At 45.4% G+C, this 19,436-nt stretch overlaps 1 protein-coding gene across 4 annotated transcripts in view; it reads left to right on the top strand.

Annotated features, from left to right (window-relative positions):
• Positions 1–19,436, top strand: part of PDE2A (phosphodiesterase 2A) — a 374,843-nt gene that overhangs the window by 305,743 nt on the left and 49,664 nt on the right. For all 4 annotated transcript variants that reach the window (XM_083736325.1, XM_083736326.1, XM_083736327.1 and 1 more), the window contains 2 exons: positions 6,716–6,825; positions 8,172–8,227. In XM_083736325.1, coding sequence (XP_083592451.1) covers positions 6,716–6,825; positions 8,172–8,227 — 166 coding nt within the window. The remainder of the gene's footprint in view (positions 1–6,715; positions 6,826–8,171; positions 8,228–19,436) is intronic.

Below are 19,436 nucleotides of genomic sequence, written 5' to 3'. Positions count from 1 at the left end.
AACAACTTGAAATGATTTTTGATTCATAACAAACTTAACAATGCAAACACATTGGCATTTGGCAATAACAAAAGTTCCTTGAGAAACACAATTTACAAAGACTCATAATCTAGTCTCTAGAAATTCGGTATAACATGAAATAATAATAGGTGTAAATATATGATGCAAACTACTAATAATGATAAATAGTAGAATGTAGGCACCTTATATATAGACATGAGCAAATGAGTGATATTTTAGGGAGCAGGCTGGCAGGTGGGGCCCATGACTTACATCATGGGAGCGTAAATAACACAAAACAATGTTGCTGTATGTAGGTTTTATTCTATTTGTCTTCTATCTTATATTTTGGAAATGTACATCCAGATTTTTTCCTTTTGATTTTTTGGGGGCCCCAAGAGAGTGGGGCCCTAAGCTATAGCTTGTTTAGCTTATACGTAAATCCAGTACTGTGTAGATGTGCTGTTCAAACGCTCCCAGCACTCCTCCCAGGACTGGAAAGGTTTAACCTCAAGTTTGCTAGTAAAACGGATGCATGTCTAAAAAAGTGTTTCACCAACGTGAAAAGTTTGGAAAGATCTGTCCTAGAGGGCGTCTGGTTCTCCACTGCTGATCTACTTCATCAGTGCATGAACTGCTATCTTGGGCTGCATTGATATATATTCTGCAAAAAGCCATATCTGGCTTTTTTCAGCAGGAACCTACCAGAGCTCAGTTCTGGCACCTCTCAGGTTGGCAGCATTGCAGTTACAAGAGAACAAGGGAGGTGTTCATGGTGAATTCCAGCACCTCTTTTGCCACACAAGGGGCTGAGGGGAGGTTTGTAAACAGTGGAGTCAGAGGGGAAAAGAGACCAATTTGCCATATGGGGCAGGGAACAGGCACTAACTTTCCTCTGTCTCTGGAGGGTGTGCTGTTGACAGGCACAAAAGTGTGCCCCAAGGCACCTGAGATAGATAGATGTTTAGGATCCACCCTATTCTCTTGACTGCAGTTTGGTTTAACTGATTGCAATATTGTATTTTTACATCGGTTACCCAGCCTGCAGCTGTATTGGATTCAAATTTGTTTCTAACCATTTGCATATACTGATTTTTTAAACATAGGGAACTGCTTCCATCTATGGAATCGTTTTTAACCATTGGTGTCTTTGCTGTGAACCAGCTTTGAGATAATTTGTGGGACGCGATTAATGAAGAGGATTAAATGAATGAATGGTGGAGCCAAGCAAGAAATATTCATAACCACCCGTTGTGACCTTTCCCTGCCTTTTATGCCCTGCTAAGATCCGTTATGCTGGTTCCCCCTCCCCCTTCTTTCTTCATCAGGAATTCAGCCCCTTCCTTCCAGAATCATAGAACTGCAGAGTTGGAAGGGACCACAACGGGCATCTAGTCGAATCCGCTGCAATGCAGGAATCACAGCGAAATAGAACCTAATCCTCTTTACTCTGCTCGCTCTCACCTTCAGCCATCCTTCTTTCCCACTTTCTCGTATTTGACATCTACTTATAGAATGCAGCTTGGCTTCCTTGCTAAAGCTCTCTGGAGCGGCGTCTTCCGCAGGGGCCTGCTCCCCTCAGGGTAGCCCGCCTGCCACACTCTCTGCTCATAACAGACCCTGGTGCAGTCAACAAGAAATGCATGGGGCTCCCTGCCTTTCCTTCAGCAACAAACAATCCCTTATCTTCTGTTCCTGTGTTGCAGGGGGTGGGACTGTGTAATATACTCTGAGTCCAGTGTGGATTTTATGCTCTTTATTCAGCTCATAGTAGCAATGAATGAAACTTTCCCCAAAACGTCTAGCTATATACAGTGGTACCTCTGGATGCGAACGGGATCTGTTCCGGAGCCCCATTCGCATCCTGAAGCGAACATAAGACGTGACTGCGCATCTGCGCATGCACGGGTCGCGTTTCACCACTTTCGCGCATGCATGTGACGTCATTTTGAGCATCTGCACATGCACGAGTGGCGAAACCCGGAAGTAACGCGCTCCATTACTTCTGGGTCGCCACGGAGTGCAATCCCGAAGCTACTTCAACCCAGGTATGACTGTATACATTATTTACAAAACGGGCCCCGCGTGATTGGCTAATTCAGGGCTGTTCCTGTAGGCCAATCAGGCTGCTGATTCACCTCCTCCAGAAGCCTGATTGGCTGCTCCTGCAGGCCAATCAGATTGCTGATTCACTTCACGCAGGAGCCTGATTGGCTGCTCCTGCAGGCCAATCAGGTCGCTGATCTACTTCCACCTGGAGCTGCATTGGGTGGCTCCTGCAGACCAATCAGACTGCTGCATTCTGGATCCTATTGTTCTAGGATTCAGCTCAGTACACAACAGACAGAATGATCCTTGGGGGTCCCTTCCAGCCCGACCATCCTATGAATCTAGGAGCCTCGGTCTCTTTTCCAGCTCTGCTGTTCTTCTTTTAGGGAGCTTCTGATTCACCAGGAAGTCTCACCTCCCCAAAGGGAGAACTGGATCTTGTGGGCAGCTGTAGCAGCTTACTGTCAAATCCTCCGAAATGCCAGGCGGGATTTGGCAGTAATCCGTACAAGGTAGCAAGAGGGAGGGAGGGAGGGAGGGACACACACATCACAAGCTGTTCTGCTAGCTGAAGGGAAATCAGGTGGGAAGGAGAAACGCAATGGCCAGTATGTCCCAGCAGCAAATATATATAAATATAGTTATATATTCAAAGTGTTGGTGCTGACCTTTCAAGCCCTAAACCAGGGCTTTAAAGGACCAGGTGCACAGCCTGGGAGTCATTTTGGACTCACCGCTGTCCATGGAGATGCAGGTCAATTCTGTGTCCAGGGCAGCTGTCTCCCAGCTCCACCTGGTACACAGGCTGAGACCCTCCCTGCCCGCGGACTGTCTCGCCAGAGTGGTGCACGCTCTGGTTATCTCCCGCTTGGACAACTGCAATGCGCTCTACGTGGGGCTGCCTTTGGAGGTGACTCAGAAACCAATCCAGAATGCGGCAGCTAGACTGGTGACTGGGAGCGGCTGCCGAGATCACATAACACCGGTCTTGAAAGATCTTAATTGGCTCCCAGTATGTTTCCAAGGGACGCGGGTGGCGCTGTGGGTAAAAGCCTCAGCGCCTAGGGCTTGCCGATCGAAAGGTTGGCGGTTCGAATCCCCGCGGTGGGGTGCGCTCCCGCTGCTCGGTCCCAGCGCCTGCCAACCTAGCAGTTCGAAAGCACCCCCAGGTGCAAGTAGATAAATAGGGACCGCTTTCTAGCGGGAAGGTAAACGGCGTTTCCGTGTGCGGCTCTGGCTCGCCAGAGCAGCGATGTCATGCTGGCCACGTGACCCGGAAGTGTCTTCGGACAGCGCTGGCCCCTGGCCTCTTGAGTGAGATGGGCGCACAACCCCAGAGTCTGGCAAGACTGGCCCGTACGGGCAGGGGTACCTTTACCTTTACCTTTATGTTTCCAAGCACAATTCAAAGTGTTGGTGCTGACCTTGAAAGCCCTAAACGGCCGCGCCCCAGTAGACCTGAAAGAGCGTCTGCATCCATCGTTCTGCCCGGACACTGAGGTCCAGCGCCGAGGGCCTTCTGGCTGTTCCCTCCCTGTGAGAAATGAGGTTACAGCTGGGCAGAGGGCCTTCTCGGTGGTGGCACCCACCCTGTGGAACACCCTCCCACCAGATGTCAAGGAAATAAACAACTACAGTCATACCTCGGTTCGAATATACTTTGAGTTGAGCTGCACTCCGCGGCAACCCGGAAGTAACGGAACACATTACTTCCGGGTTTTGCCGCTTGCACACGCGCAGGCACTCAAAATGACGTCACGCGCATGCGCAGAAGCGACGAAAAGCCGTCGCTAGTTACATTTGCTTCTAGATGCAAACGGGGCTCCGGAACAGATCCTGTTCATATCTAGAGGTACCACTGTACCTGACTTTTAGAAGACATCTGAAGGCAGCCTTGTTTAGGGAAGTTTTAAATGTCTAATGTTCTGTCGTGTTTTTAATATTCTGTTGAAAGCTGCCCAGAGTGGCTGGGGAGACCCAGCCAGATGGGCAGGGTATAAGTAATATGTTATTGTTATTGTTATTGTTGTTATCATCATCATCATTATCAAGGTTGCATGGCATCCACATCTCCGGATCTGAGCAGCAATCTAATCTGCAAAGGCTGAGACCATGTCTCTTCCAAAACCCAGATTATAATCTATTATTTTATCTTGGGTACTGCCCTGGGATCTTTTGATGAAGGGTGGTATTTTAATCTAATAAATAAACAGATATAAATTAAAATGAAATACTCTGTGGCTCAGCAGAATTGGCTGTACAGTACAGCTTCCTTCCTTCTCTACCTGGGATCCGTTCTTACACCTGTGCAGCCTGCTCTGACGCTAAACATGAGCTACGTATGCTTGGCTGTGATCCCCGCATTGCGTGGGGTTGGACTAGAGGACCTTGAGGGGTCCCTTTCAACTCAGCAATTCGATGGTTAGAAACAATTTAAAGCGTATGCCTCGAGGTTCCAACGTGGACAGGGGGGTTTTCAGCATCCTCCTTAAACTACTCAAGAAAGGTGCCAGTTACAAATCCTTGCAGAGGGAGTCCCACAGATTAGGGGGGGGCCGCCACAGAGAAGACCCTCTTCCCCTGAGGCTGCCGCCACCCCATAGCCTCTGAGGGCAGAGGGGCTACATTCAGCTGGACCGTTTTAAAGGCCAGGAGGCTGTTTCTCGCTTCCCCTTCACACTCAGCCGAGAAAAATCTTTGCTTGGTGAGAATGACCACTTAGCACTCTGATTCTAACCCCAGGCTCCTTTATTGGGAAGCGCCAACAGACAGGTGCTAATGGGACTTGCTCCCGGCTTTTGAATGGCGCTTCTGAGCACCCCACCCTCAGATTGGAGAGGTCCCCTTTCTTTATGCTCAAACAGTGTTCATCGCATATTTGAGAGCTTTTTGGAGAACACCAGGGCTCTGTTTCTCTAAAGGATCCCTAAACTGCTGAATGCGAACCCTCCAACATTTCTCCAATGAAAATTATTATTGTTATTATTACTATTATTATATGTGTATATATATATATATATATATATATATATAATGTTATAATATATATATTTCATATTATATATTATTATATGTGTCCCCCCCCTTTATGGTTTTGATCTATGTAAAATGAGGCTGCATTTTAAATTGCATTTTAACCTGTATTTTAAATTGGTTCCCTCCCCCCCCCATTATGTTTTTACTGTAATTTTACTGGTGTTAACTGCCCTGAGCCCGGCTCTGGCTGGGGAGGGCAGGGTATATATAAAATTATTATTATTATTATTATTATTAATGCCCCACCCATCTGACTCTGGGCGGCTTCCAACAGATATAAAAACATCAGAGAACATTAAACTTTTTTTAAAAAAAAAACCTCCCTAAGCAGGGCTGCCTTCAGATGTCTTCTGGTTGTCTAGTTACTTATAGGTTGTCTAGTTACTTATAGCTCCATACCCTCCAACACATCTCTGATGAAAATAGGGACTTCCTAAGGAAAAGTGGGACATTCCGGGATCTAATCAGAAACCAGGATGCCTAAAGATGGAGCCTTAAGATGGTGCCAGGCGAGTCTCCCTGGGGAGAGTGCCCCACAAACAGGGAGTCGCTACAGAAAAGTAATAATAATAATAATAATAATTTATTATTTATACCCCGCCCATCTGGCTGAGTTTTCCCCAGCCACTCTGGGCGGCTCCCAACCAGTGTTAAAAACCGTACAGCATTACATATTAAAAACTTCCCTGAACAGGGCTGCCTTAAGATGTCTTCTGAACGTCAGGTAATTCTTTATCTCTTTGACATCTGATGGGAGGGCGTTCCACAGGGCGGGCGCCGCTACCGAGAAGGCCCTCTGTCTGGTTCCCTGTAGCCTCACTTCTCGCAATGAGGGAACCACCAGAAGGCCCTCGGCGCTGGATCTCAGAGTCCGGGCTGAACGATGGGGGTGGAGACGCTCCTTCAGGTATACAGGACCGAGGCCGTTTAGGGCTTTAAAGGTCAGCACCAACACTTTGAATCGTGCTCGGAAACGTACTGGGAGCCAATGCAGATCTCTCAGAACCGGTGTTATGTGGCCCGGCGGCCACTCCCAGTCACCAGTCTCGCTGCCGCATTCTGGATTAATTGCAGTTTCCGGGTCACCTTCAAAGGTAGCCCCACGTAGAGCGCGTTGCAGTAGTCCAAGCGTGAGATAACTAGAGCATGCACCACTCTGGCGAGACAGTCCGCGGGGAGGTAGGGTCTTAGCCTGCGTACCAGGTGGAGCTGGTAGACAGCTGCCCTGGACACAGAGTTAACCTGCGCCTCCATGGACAGCTGTGAGTCCAAAATGACTCCCAGGCTGCGCACCTGGTCCTTCAGGGGCATAGTTACCCCATTCAGGACCAGGGAATCCTCCACACCTGCCCGCCTCCTGTCCCCCCAAAAACAGTACTTCTGTCTTGTCAGGATTCAACCTCAATCTGTTAGCCGCCATCCAACCTCCAACCGCCTCCAGGCACTCACACAGGACCCCCGTTCTCGTGTTGCCACCCTCTGAACCTCTCATGAAGGAGGTGCCTGGAATCCTTGGGCATTTCTCCAAAGCTAATTTACCATTTTGCGTTTGCGGGGCACTCTAGCCTTTCGCCTTGTTCTTATACCAGCTCTCCTTCAGCTCTGCTTTCTTTTTTAATTGTCCTTTCAGAGATGCCGTCCTGCAGCAGAAGAGGGTGGACTGCAAAGGGCTGCCGTCGGCGGAGTTGCAGGGCAAGCCCATGGTTGGCCTGGCCGCCCCCTTAGCCCCGGATAAACAAGGTAAGAACCGTCCTGGGAAAGAGCTGGAGCGAAAGCGGGTTGACGTTATGGTTACCAGATTTATTTCAAGGAATCTGGGGACACTTTCCTTTTCTCTTTCCTTTTTCTTTTTTTTGAATTTCATGCTTTATTATTTTAGGAAAGCCACTTCCGCCCTGCAGAGGAGGTGGGGTAATAATAATAATAATAATAATAATAATAATAATAATAATAATTTATTATTTATACCCCACCCATCTGGCTAGGTTTCCCCAGCCACTCTGGGCTGCTTCCAACAAAATACTAAAATACAATAACCTATTAAGCATTAAAAGCTTCCCTAAAGAGGGCTGCCTTCAGATGTCTTCTAAAAGTTTGGTAGTTATTTTTCTCTTTGACATCTGGTGGGAGGGCGTTCCACAGGACGGGTGCCACCACCAAGAAGGCCCTCTGCCTGGTTCTCTGTAACACTTCTCGCAGGAAGGGAACCGCTAGAAGGCCCTCGGAGCTGGGCCTCAGTGTCCGGGCAGAACGATGGGGGTGGAGACGCTCCTTCAGGTCTACTGGGCCTTTAAGGCCATTTAGGCTTTCAAGGTCAGCACCAACACTTTGAATTGTGCTCGGAAACATACTAGGAGCCAATGTAGGTCTTTCAGGACTGATGTTATGTGGTCCCGGCACCTGCTCCCAGTCACCAGTCTAGCTGCCGCATTCTTCGGGCTTCACAGCCCCACCACGCGCGCGGGGGCTAGAGCCAAGCCCCCGCATGATTGGGGAAATCCCCGGCTGCGTCACCCCCTGGCCAGCCAATTGGCTGGCTCTGGGGGTGTGCCCTGCCCTATTTAACGCAGGCACAGCTGGGGCACGGCTCACTTAATACGGAACAATGGGGAAACAAGGAACTGTTTTTTGTTTTTTATTTTATTTGGAGGATTAATACCCTGATCTTCAGCCCAAAATATCAGAGAAGCTTACATATGATCAGAACAAGCACGGGCTTGTAATCTGAATGAAAACACGACAAGCAAGGGGAATGGGACGGGGAGGGAAGAGGAAGAACAAAACCTCAAACCAGGCACCAGTTTCTAAGCAGTTGTTCCTATAATGAAGAGCTGCCTCTGTTCAGGGGCAAAGAGGTGCAACCTGGCAAAATGGCTGCCCTACCCAGGTGACAGTTGAAGGTTTGCCCATTTCTCAAATCTGGGTAGCATTGCCCTGTCCCCGCTGCCTTTCTCCTCCATCTCGTGGGGTGCAAAGGGTTCTCCCCCCTTATCTCCAGCCCCCCGCCTTCCTGCTTCCTTCTCCTTCCTGCCTCCCCCTTTGCTAAACTCTCGCCCTGATGGGGTCCCTTCCTCTTTGCCTTGCAGTGCTGATCATCCCTTTGGCGGACAAGGATGCAGGGACCGTGGTCTGTGTCATCTTGGTAAGTCCACAGGTATTCGCACCTAAGAGGGTCTGCGGGGAAGGAGGTGTTCTACTCAGGTCTTTGTGGACGGAGGCATTATTTATTTCACAAAATGTATACACCTCTTGGTTGTTGTTTTAAAAAACCCACAACCTCAAAGCGGTTTACGAACAGGCTAAAGCAGTTAAATTGTCACGAAGAAAAATGAGCACCTATATTTTTAGACCTTCAAAAAGTTAAAATAGCAGTCGACTGAGAAGCGGGTCCCTAAGACTAGGGATGCGGGTGGCGCTGTGGGTTAAACCACAGAGCCTAGGACTTGCCGATCAGAAGGTTGGCGGTTCGAATCCCCGCGGCGGGGTGAGCTCCCGTTGCTCGGTCCCTGCTACTGCCAACTTAGCAGTTTGAAAGCACCTCGAAGTGGAAGTAGATAAATAGGTACCGCTCCGGTGGGAAGGTAAACGGTGTTTCCATGCGCTGCTCTGGTTCGCCAGAAGCGGCTTAGTCATGCTGGCCACATGACCCGGAAGCTGTACGCCGGCTCCCTCGGCCAGTAAAGTGAGATGAGCGCCGCAACCCCAGAGTTGGCCACGACTGGACTTAACTGTCAGGGGTCCTTTACCTTTACCTAAGAAGCGAAGAAAGCGCACATTCTCAACAACTGAGTCGGCTTGTCTGACCAAGAACGTTTTTAGCAGGCACCGAAAAGAATACAGGGAAGGCTCCTGCCTGAAATCAAGTGGCAGGGAGTTCCACAGGGCAGGTGCTGCCACACTAAGTAATTGAGTTCTTACAAATGCACAGCAGGTATTATGTAGCAGCTGTGGCCATGCCAATTCTACCAAGTGAAGCAGTTGAGTGGGCAATAGGTATATGGGGTACGGTGATCTCGTAGGTGAACTTGGCTTGGCAACAGATTGGTGCCCAATGTAGATCTCTGAGCAGCAGATATTAGATGCCGGAAAGGCCTTGCTCCAGTTGGCATCCACAGCGGCAAGCTGGCACCGGGAAGCCTGATTTAAATGGGCTGTTTTGCATTTAATTCCTGGGCTGGGCTCTGTAACATTTTTTCAGACTGCTGCTTTCAGCTTGTTCTACCTGTAACGAGATTATTTTAGCCGTAGTTTGCGGTTTTAATTGCTTATCCGGGCTGCCCAAAGAGGGCTTTACCCAAAAACCCAGACTGGCAGCTCAGCGGTGTGTGGCAAGAGAGGCTGAAGAGGTCATTCGTGGCAGCCTCTCTGACACGGCCATTATCGGCACTCCAATTAAGCCGCCTCGTTCAAGCCCCAAGAGCCGGAGGGTCAAACCGGGATGCGATTTCTGCAGAACTTTCCCTTCACGGAGGCGGCGAGGCGAGTGGCGAGGTTAACCAAGCCCTGGAGCTGCCTGACTTCTCTTGCCAGCGCCCCACAAGGTTGCGGCGACCGGAGTCGGCAGCCAGGGAGATAAGGGCTTAAGTGGATTAGCGCCTGGTGCTCTGGTGCCGCATCTGCGAAATTCGCACCAGCGCTTATTAAAAAGGAATTAAGATGATTAAGAGGCGCTGACCTTTTCCTGCTGGCACAGGGAGATGGGGACCACATGGCAGGCGCCCTTCGTTTCCACAAAGCCGCATTGGCCTTTACAGTTGCTGGCAGGAGTGAGGCCTTGTCAGAATAATAATAATAATAATAATAATAATAATAATAATAATAATAATAATTTATTTATACCCTGCCCTCCCCAGCCAAGGCCGGGCTCAGAGCGGCTTACAAGCAATAATAAAAACAAGATGAATGATTACAACTTAAAAACAAAAATAAAATACAACATTAAAATAATGGAACATTAAAATATTAAAATGTAGCCTCATCGCAGGAGGAGAAGGAAAAGAAAGAAAGAAAGAAAGAGGAGGGGGAAAAAGAGAGAGAGAGAGAGAGAGAGAGAGAGAGAGAGAGAGAGAGAGAGGGGGAGGGAATCAAATTGGCTCCAAGCCAAAGGCCAGGCGGAACAACTCTGTCTTACAGGCCCTGCGGAAAGAAATCAGATCCTGCAGGGCCCTGGTCTCATGAGGCAGAGCGTTCCACCAGGCCGGGGCCAGTGCTGAGAAGGCCCTGGCTCTTGTTGAAGCCAATCTAACTTCTTTAGGGCCTGGGACCACTAGGGTGTTGTTATTTATGGACCTTGAGGCTCTCCGTGGGGCATACCAGGAGAGGCGGTCCCGTAGGTACGAGGGTCCCAGGCCGTGAAGGGCTTTAAAGGTCAAAAGCAGCACCTTAAATCTGACCCTGTACTCCACCGGGAGCCAGTGCAGCTTGAAAAGCACTGGGTGAATATGCTCCCATGGCAGAGACCCCGTGAGGAGCCTCGCTGCAGCATTCTGCACCCGCTGGAGTTTCTGGGACGGCTTCAAGGGCAGCCCCGCATAGAGCGAATTACAGTAGTCAAGCCTGGAGATGACCGTCGCATGGATCACTGTGGCCAGGTCGGGGCGGGAAAGGTAAGGGACCAACTGCTGTAACAGGATTTTTCAAGGGCTCATAGAACGCCTGTTAAGAGGTCTGCCGGGGGTCTTGCCATTTTTTGATGACGTTTTGATTGCTGGAAAAGACCCACAGGAACTGGTTGCACGTGTCCGTGCAGTGTTGCTCAGGTTCGAGGAGGTGGGGTTGCAAGTAAAAAAGGAAAAATGCAGTTTTGGGGTGCCAACTGTGGAATTCTTGGGGTTTAAAATTGATGCATCAGGCATCCACCCCACAGATGCTAAGGTTAAGGCCATCATCAAGGTAACACGGACCAAGGAGTCTAATAGTACCCTGCCCCTCTGGCTGGGAAGCCCCAGGTGGGAGGCTTCCAACAAATGCAAAAGAATAATAAAACGACCAACATTAAAAACCTCCCAGTACAGGACTGTCTTCAGATGAACAACATCTGTGCTCAGAGATTGGCGCTGGCTTCCGCTTTGCAACTGGGTGTTAGAATAATAGAAATGTAGAGCTGGAAGGGACCCCAAGGGTCATCTAGTCCAACCCCCTGCAATGCAAGAAACTCAGCTATTCCTATATAAAGCCCTTAAAAGCTTGGGGCCGGTTTACCTGTGAGATCAGCTCGCCCCCTATACACCCATTCAGCTGCTTTGACTGGCGGAACTGGCACTCTTGCAAGCACCCTAAGTATCACCTGTTCCACATTCGTAAGAATTTGCTCTTTTTGTGTGGCAGTGCTTACTATATACTTTGGAACTCCCTGCCACTTGAAATCAGGCAAGTACCTTCAGAGTCCTCTTTTCCACTCCTGCTAAAAACACCCCTGTTTTGACAAGCCAGTCCAGCAGTTTTAGAAATGGTGAGTTTTAATCTGTTTTGGGGTTTTTTTAAAAAAAAACTTTTGAAAAGTTTTAAATTGTTGTTGTTGTTTTCTTATCGTCAATCTTATCGCTTTATCTTTTTTTGTGAACAGTTTTGAGGTGTTTTTTTAACAATCAAGCGGTGTACAGATTTTATAAAACCAAATAAATTAAAATAAGTAACGATCAAGTATGACAGCAAAAGGATGGCAGTATAAACTATCCATAGTGGTTTAACCAGGCATAGGCAAACTCGGTCCCCCAGATGTTTTGGGACTATAACTCCCATCATCCCTAGCTAACAGGACCGGTGGTCAGGGATGGTGGGAATTGTAGTCCCAAAACACCTGGAGGGCTGAGTTTGCCCATACCTGGGTTTAACTATCCATCCCTCTGCATGGAGAATTCTGGGAATTGTAGCTCTGGGAGAGGAATTGAGGACCCCCTAGCAAATCTCAGCACCCTAAACAAGCTACAACTCCCAGGATTCTTTACGGGGGGCGGGGAGCCATGGCTGTTTGAACTGGCATCATTGTGTTTTAAAGGGATGGTGTGAATGTGGCTGGGCTTGATTGACAGGGAGAACTGGGCTCCTTTCTGCAGGATCTCACGCTCCCCAGTTGTTGGACTGGGCCTGCTTTTAGCAGCTTGCTTGTCAGAATTACAGAGCAGGGAGCTTGTGTTGCATTTGTTCCTGGCAGGCTTGGTGGGGTTGGCTCAGGTCTCCGAGAGGCTGGTGAAAACTCGGTGCTAATTAACCGGAGATTTATGACAGGGGCACTTTTCTAGGGAGAACTGCAAATGGAAGGAACGAAGTAGAGAAAGAGAAGAATGCTGTGCATTCATTGCCAGGATCGCTGTGGAAGCATTCTTAGTGTAATTCAGGGGCAAGAGGGCATTACAGTTCAATTTGCACACAGACACACAGACACACACACACACAGAGAGAGAGAGAGAGAGAGAGAGAGAGAGAGAGAGAGAGATTTACGTATGAGCTAAACAAGCTCTGGGACGCGGGTGGTGCTGTGGGTTAAACCACAGAGCCTAGGGCTTGCAGATCAGAAGGTCAGCGGTTCGAATCCCTGTGACGGGGTGAGCTCCCGTTGCTCTGTCCCAGCTCCTGGCAACCTAGCAGTTCGAAAGCACGCCAAAGTGCAAGTAGATAAATGGGTGCCGCTCCGGTGGGAAGGTAAATGGCGTTTCCGTGTACTGCTCTGGTTCGCCAGAAGTGGCTTAGTCCTGCTGGCCACATGACCCGGAAGCTGCACGCCGGCTCCCTCGGCCAATAAAGCGAGATGAGCGCCGCAATCCCAGAGTCATCCACAAGTGGACCTAATGCTCAGGGGTCTGTTTACCTTTTTAAACAAGCTCTAGCTTAGGGCTCCACTCTCTTTGGGCCCCCAAAAAATTAAAGGTAAAAAAAAAAAACCTGGATGTACATTTCCAAAATAGAAGATAAAAAAACAAATAAAATAAAACCTACAGACAACAACCGTGTTTTGTGTTGTGTAGGCTCCTATGATGTAGGCAGTGGGCCCCGCCTGCTAGCCTGCTCCCTAAAATATCACTGGTTGGCTCATTTCTATATATAGGGTGCCTACATTCTGCATGGTTGCATGGCAACCTGTACAAATGGCTTTAGATACCTATTAGGTCCATAAATTGAGACGCAGGTGGCACTGTGGGTTAAACCACAGAGCCTAGGGCTTGCCAATCAGAAGGTCGGCAGTTCGAATCCCCACGACGGGGTGAGCTCCCGTTGCTCGGTCCCTGCTCCTGCCAACCTAGCAGTTCAAAAGCACGTCAAAGTGCAAGTAGATAAATAGGTACCACTCCGGCGGGAAGGGAAACGGCGTTTCCGTGCGCTGCTCTGGTTCACGAGAAGCAGCTTAGTTCACCAGAAGCGGCCACATGACCCGGAAGCTGTACGCCGGCTCCCTCGGCCAATAAAGCGAGATGAGTGCCGCAACCCCAGAGTTGTCCACGACTGGACCTAACGGTCAGGGGTCAATTTACCTTTACTGTATCTTTAGGTCTATAAATTACCATATAGCATATATTCAACACAAAAACAGCGACAGTTTGTTGTTGACAAAGGACAGCTGGACATAGAAAGGCCCCATTACCTTCAGGAGCTGAGGGCCTCATCGAACCTAAATCCGGCCCTGTACACACACAAACATACATTCAGTCTATGGCAGAGGGAGCTAACACTGCGCACTGTCTGGTTTATTGTCCAAACTCCCATCTGTGAGGTTTTCTCTTCTTCCCCAAAATCACCACTTTCCTTTTAGAATGGTTGACTGTTAACTGCTCTTTTGTGCAAAAGACATTCAATTTCCTCAAAAGCCTCCGCATCCCAGTTAAGGCAGCAGAAATCAAAACAGTATCATCAGCATACGAAAGAACTGAGAGTTTGACATCCTGAATAGAAAGAGGAAAATATTCTAGACCTCTCAGTTCTCGAACAATGTCATTTATATAAAAATGAAAAAAGAAAGCATGTGAGGACTGTCTGGTTGAGGGAGCTGGGTATGTTTAGCCTGGAGAAGAGAAGAAAGAGAAGAGATGTGATAGCCATCTTCAAAGTTCGGAGGTGCTGTCACATGGAAGGGCAAAACCCAAACCAAAACCAGTGCATTGAACTGGCAATAAAGGAGATTCCGGTTTTACAAAAAAAACCTGGAATCATTCCTTCTTGGGATTCTAACTGGCAATATTCAAAAAGAAAGATTAAAATTATTTTTCTATGCAGTGACGGCGGCTAGGATATTAATAGTCAAGTACTGGATGGGTAACCATATACCAACCAGAGAAGAATGGCTACAAAAGCCAAGCGAGTACTTGGAACTCGCTAAGTTGACTGAAGCCTTAAGGAGCAAGTCAAATAAAATAGCCCAGAAGGAATGGGAATGCCTAAATACCTACCTATCGAGTCAAGGTTCAACAACCAAGATTTGGTTGTGTTTAGAATAAACCCGTAAATGGGGAAACGTCTCCTTATACCAAGATGAGGAATATATTGAAATACATAGAAATTGTTTTAGTTACAGGAAATGAACCACCATGAGGTCGATGGAAGTCAAAAAAACCAATAATAAAAAGAAATCCACTCTAAAAGGGTCAGCTTCTTGGTAGAGAAATGACATTCAGAGAAATTGAAATTGAAGATTCTTTCGTGGAGATTTTTAAAGATATTCCGAAGCCCATCTTAGATGCAAGAGGGGATTACAAGGACCTGGTTTTACTATTGAAAAAAAGCAGAATCTTCTTCAGGTGGGAATTCCCCCAAGGCCTATCTTTTAAGTACAGAGGAAAGAAAATCAGAATAAAGACATTGAGCGACAAAGACAAATTCCTGAGAGATCACGAAGAAGACTTGGTAAAGGAAGCGGAAACTGGAGAGGAGCCAACATCTTTAGGAAAGGGAATACTGGACTTAGCAAATTTATCCTTTGGATTACAGCCACCAACGGAAGAAGAACAACGACTGGGAGCAGGAGGAGGAATAAGTAAATAAACCCATCATGGCCCTGCGACTATTGAGTTGGAACTGCAATGGCCTGAACATTCCTCGAAAGAGGAAGAACGTCTTTCATATTTTACAGAAACAACAATTGGACTTGATTTGCCTGCAAGAGACACATGTGACAAGAAAACATAGAAAATTACTTACTAACAAAAAATTAGGACAGGAATTTATTTCATCAGACAGAGTGAAAAAAAGAGGAGTGGTCATATATGCAAAGGATAGATTGATGCCGAAACAAATATTTAAAGATGAACAAGGAAGATATTTGGCAATTGAAATTCAAGTTCAAGGACAGAAATTTCTGATTTTAGGAATTTATGCACCGAATGAAGGTAAATCCGAATTTTTTAAGAAGTTACATGAGATCCTGTTGGATCATTTGGACACCAATGTAATCCTGATGGGAGATATGAACGGAGTAGTCTCCACAAACATGGACAAAGCACAAAGACAAGTGATTTCTAAAGATGGAAGACTGCCAAAAACCTTTTTTGAAATGACTGACAATGTGGATTTGGTGGATATTTGGAGAATAAAAAATCCTCTTGAAAGACAAAGAACCTTTTTTTCTGAAGCCAAAATGACCTGGACTAGAATTGACCAAATATGGGTTACTAGAGGACTGGCATCAAAGATAATAAAAGTGGAAATCTGCCCCAAAACTTGCTCCGACCATAATGTCGTGAAGATGGAGATGAACCAAACAACTGCTGGCACTTTTAGATGGAGGATGAATGACACATTATTTAGAGATAAAGAATTCTGTAAAAAGGCCCAAAAAACATTAAAAGACTATTTTGAGATTAACATGAGGACCAACATGGAAAAAAGAGTAATCTGGGACGCAAGTAAAGCCGTCATGAGAGGTTTCTTGATACAACAAAATGCAATAAAAAAGAGAAGCCAAAATGAGAAAAAAGATAGAATTTTGGAAAAAATCAAAGAAGGAGAAAAGAAACTAAGATCCAAACCAAAGTCTCAGGAGATCCTGAGAGAAATTAAATTATATCAAATTCAATATATGGAATTGATGAACCAAGAAATAGAATGGAAAATCAAACAAATGAGACAGAAAACGTTTGAATCAGCGGATAAATGTGGGAAATTTTTGGCTTGGCAATTGAAGAAGAGACAGAAATTAAATACAGTGACAAACTTAGAAGTGAATGATAAGAACATCAACAATCCAGCTGAAATTAGAAGCTGCTTCCAGAGATATTTTAAACAATTATATGCACAAGGGCCACAAAAAGACACCGATATAGAACAATTTTTGGAGAAAAATGGGATGAAGGAAATTTCAAGTGAAGGTAAAGTAACTTTAAATCAGAAAATAACTGAACAAGAAATAGAAAGTGCCATTCAAAACATGCAACTGGGCAAATCTCTGGGGCCTGATGGGTTGACTTCCAAATATTATAAGACTTTAAAAGACTGGCTAATACAACCTTTGAAGGAAGTCTGTAATGAAATCTTGGAGGAGAAAGAAGCACCTGAAACGTGGAAAGAGGCTTTTATCACGCTTATACCGAAGACAGAGACTGAAAAGACTCAACTTAAAAACTACCGCCCAATTTCCTTATTAAATGTGGATTATAAAATATTTGCTGACATTTTAGCTAAGAGACTGAAAAAAGTTTTGATGGGGGAGATTCACAGGGACCAATCGGGCTTTCTCCCGAGAAGGCATCTATCAGACAACCTAAGGAATATAATAGACATTTTGGAAATGCTAGAAGTTAATACAAATACAAAAGCTGTTCTGATATTTGTGGATGCGGAGAAAGCCTTTGACAATATTTCCTGGACCTTTTTGAAGAAGAATCTCCATGGGATGGGGGTAGGCCAAGGTTTTGAAAATGGTATAGGCGCAATATATTCTGAACAAAAAGCAAAGTTAATTGTAAATAACGTAGTAACAGAAGAATTTAAGATAGAAAAAGGGACACGTCAGGGGTGCCCAATTTCCCCACTACTTTTTATTTCGGTCCTGGAGGTTTTGCTGAACATGATAAGAAAAGACCAGCTGGTTAAAGGGGTTCAGGTCGGAGCAAGACAATATAAACTGAGAGTATTTGCAGATGACTTGGTACTTACATTACAAGAGCCAGAATCTAGCACCAAAAGGGTTTTGGAATTAATTCAAGAGTTTGGTCAAGTGGCAGGATTTAAATTAAACAAATCTAAGACTAAGGTATTAGAGAAAAATTTAACAGTAGGTGAGAGGGAGAGGTTTCAGAATGAAACAGGTTTAACTGTGGTTAAGAGTGTAAAATACTTGGGGATTAATATGACAGCTAAAAATATGAACTTATTTAAAGACAATTATGAGAAATGTTGGAATCAAGTGAAAAAGGATCTAGAAATTTGGTCAAATTTGAAGCTCTCCTTGTTGGGTCGAATCGCAGCTATCAAAATGAATGTATTGCCTAGAATGTTATTTTTGTTCCAAACATTGCAAATTGTTGACAAGATGGAGTGTTTTAAGAGATGGCAGCAAGATATTTCCAAATTTATCTGGCAGGGCAAAAAACCCAGAATAAAATTCAAGATTTTAACTGATGCAAAAGAAGGGGGGGGATTTGCCCTGCCAGACTTGAAACTTTATTATGAATCAGCAGCTTTCTGCTGGTTGAAGGACTGGCTGCTTGTTGAGAACACAGACATTTTAGATTTGGAAGGTTTTAATAATTTTTTTGGGTGGCATGCATATCTGTGGTATGACAAGGTTAAGGCTCATAAAGGTTTCAAAAACCATATTGTCAGGAAAGCATTGTATAATGTTTGGATTAAATATAAAGTTTTGTTGGAGAATAAAACTCCAAGGTGGCTATCACCAATGGAGGCAAAGGCATTGAAAAAACTTAACATGGAGTCTAAATGGCCAAAATATTCTGAAATCCTAGAACAGGAGGGTAACAAGTGGAAATTGCAGAGTTTTGAGAATCTAAAAGATAAAGTGCGAGATTGGCTTCACTATTATCAAATAATGGAGGTTTTCAAGTTGGACAGGAAAATTGGTTTCCAGGTGGAGAAGTCAAAATTGAAAACAGAACTGCTAGAATCCAATACTAAGAATTTGTCAAAAATGTATAACTTGCTGTTGAAATGGAATACGCAAGAGGAAATGGTTAAATCAGCTATGATTAAGTGGGCGCAAGATATTGGTCATAACATTATGTTTGTGGACTGGGAAAGGTTGTGGACCACCGGTATGAAATTTACGGCATGTAATGCCTTGAGAGAGAATATTATGAAAATGATATATAGGTGGTACATGACCCCAGTCAAGCTTGCAAAAATTTACCACTTATCAGATAATAAGTGTTGGAAATGTAAAGAAAATGAAGGTACATTCTTTCACCTCTGGTGGACATGCCCAAGGATCAAGGCTTTCTGGGAAATGATATATAATGAAATGAAAAAGGTATTTAAATATACCTTCTTGAAGAAACCAGAGGCCTTTCTCCTGGGTATGGTTAGCCATGTGGTGTTAAAGAAGGATAGAACTTTGTTTTTGTATGCCACAACAGCAGCAAGGATCCTTATTGCAAAGTATTGGAAGACACCAGATCTACCCACTTTGGAAGAATGGCAGATGAAAATGACAGACTACATGGGACTGGCGGAGATGACGGGCAGAATCCGCGACCAGGAGAAGGAGACAGTGGAATAAGATTGGAAGAAATTTAAAGACTATCTTAATAAATACTATAAGATTAATGAATGCTAGATAGACAGGGGTTTAAAAATAATGTGGTTTTCAGAGACCTTGATTAAGAAAAGGAATGGAATTAGCAAAAAAACTCCTGGGAAATAAGGGAATGGATTTGCTGATTGGATAATGAAATTAGAATACAAAACGGGGAGGTATGAGGAAGTCGGGGGAAATAGGTTGAGAAAATAAGATTCGAAATTATACCTGTTGTTTTGTTTTTGTTTGTTTGTTTTGTTTTTATTGTTGTTGTCTGTATTGGCATTTGTATGCTTCTATTGGAAATTTTAATAAATATCATTTTTTTTAAAAAAAAAAAGACATTCAGGGATGTCTATTATAGTTATCTTGTATTATACTTATGTTCTGACTTCTTGCGTTTGCTCTGTTTTGCTGTTTTCTTTTTTTTTATTCAGTTGAAATATTTGTATACTTTGTTTCATTTGCATCTGCATAATAATTCAATAAAAATTTAAATTTAAAAAAATATTGAAAAGGAAAAAATAAAATAAAGGAGATTCTGACCAGCCATTGGGTCCTCCAGTGGCATAACACCTCTCATAGAATCACAGCACAGCAGAATTGGAAGGGGACCCCCAAGGCTCATCTAGTCCAACCCCCTTCCAGGCAGGAACCACCGCTAAAGAATCCA

This window comes from Podarcis gaigeae (assembly GCF_964106915.1).
Source record: "Podarcis gaigeae genome assembly, chromosome: 4".
Lineage (NCBI taxonomy): Eukaryota > Metazoa > Chordata > Lepidosauria > Squamata > Lacertidae > Podarcis > Podarcis gaigeae.
Note: the sequence above shows the minus strand (reverse complement) of the source record. Positions and strands in the feature narration are given on the sequence as shown.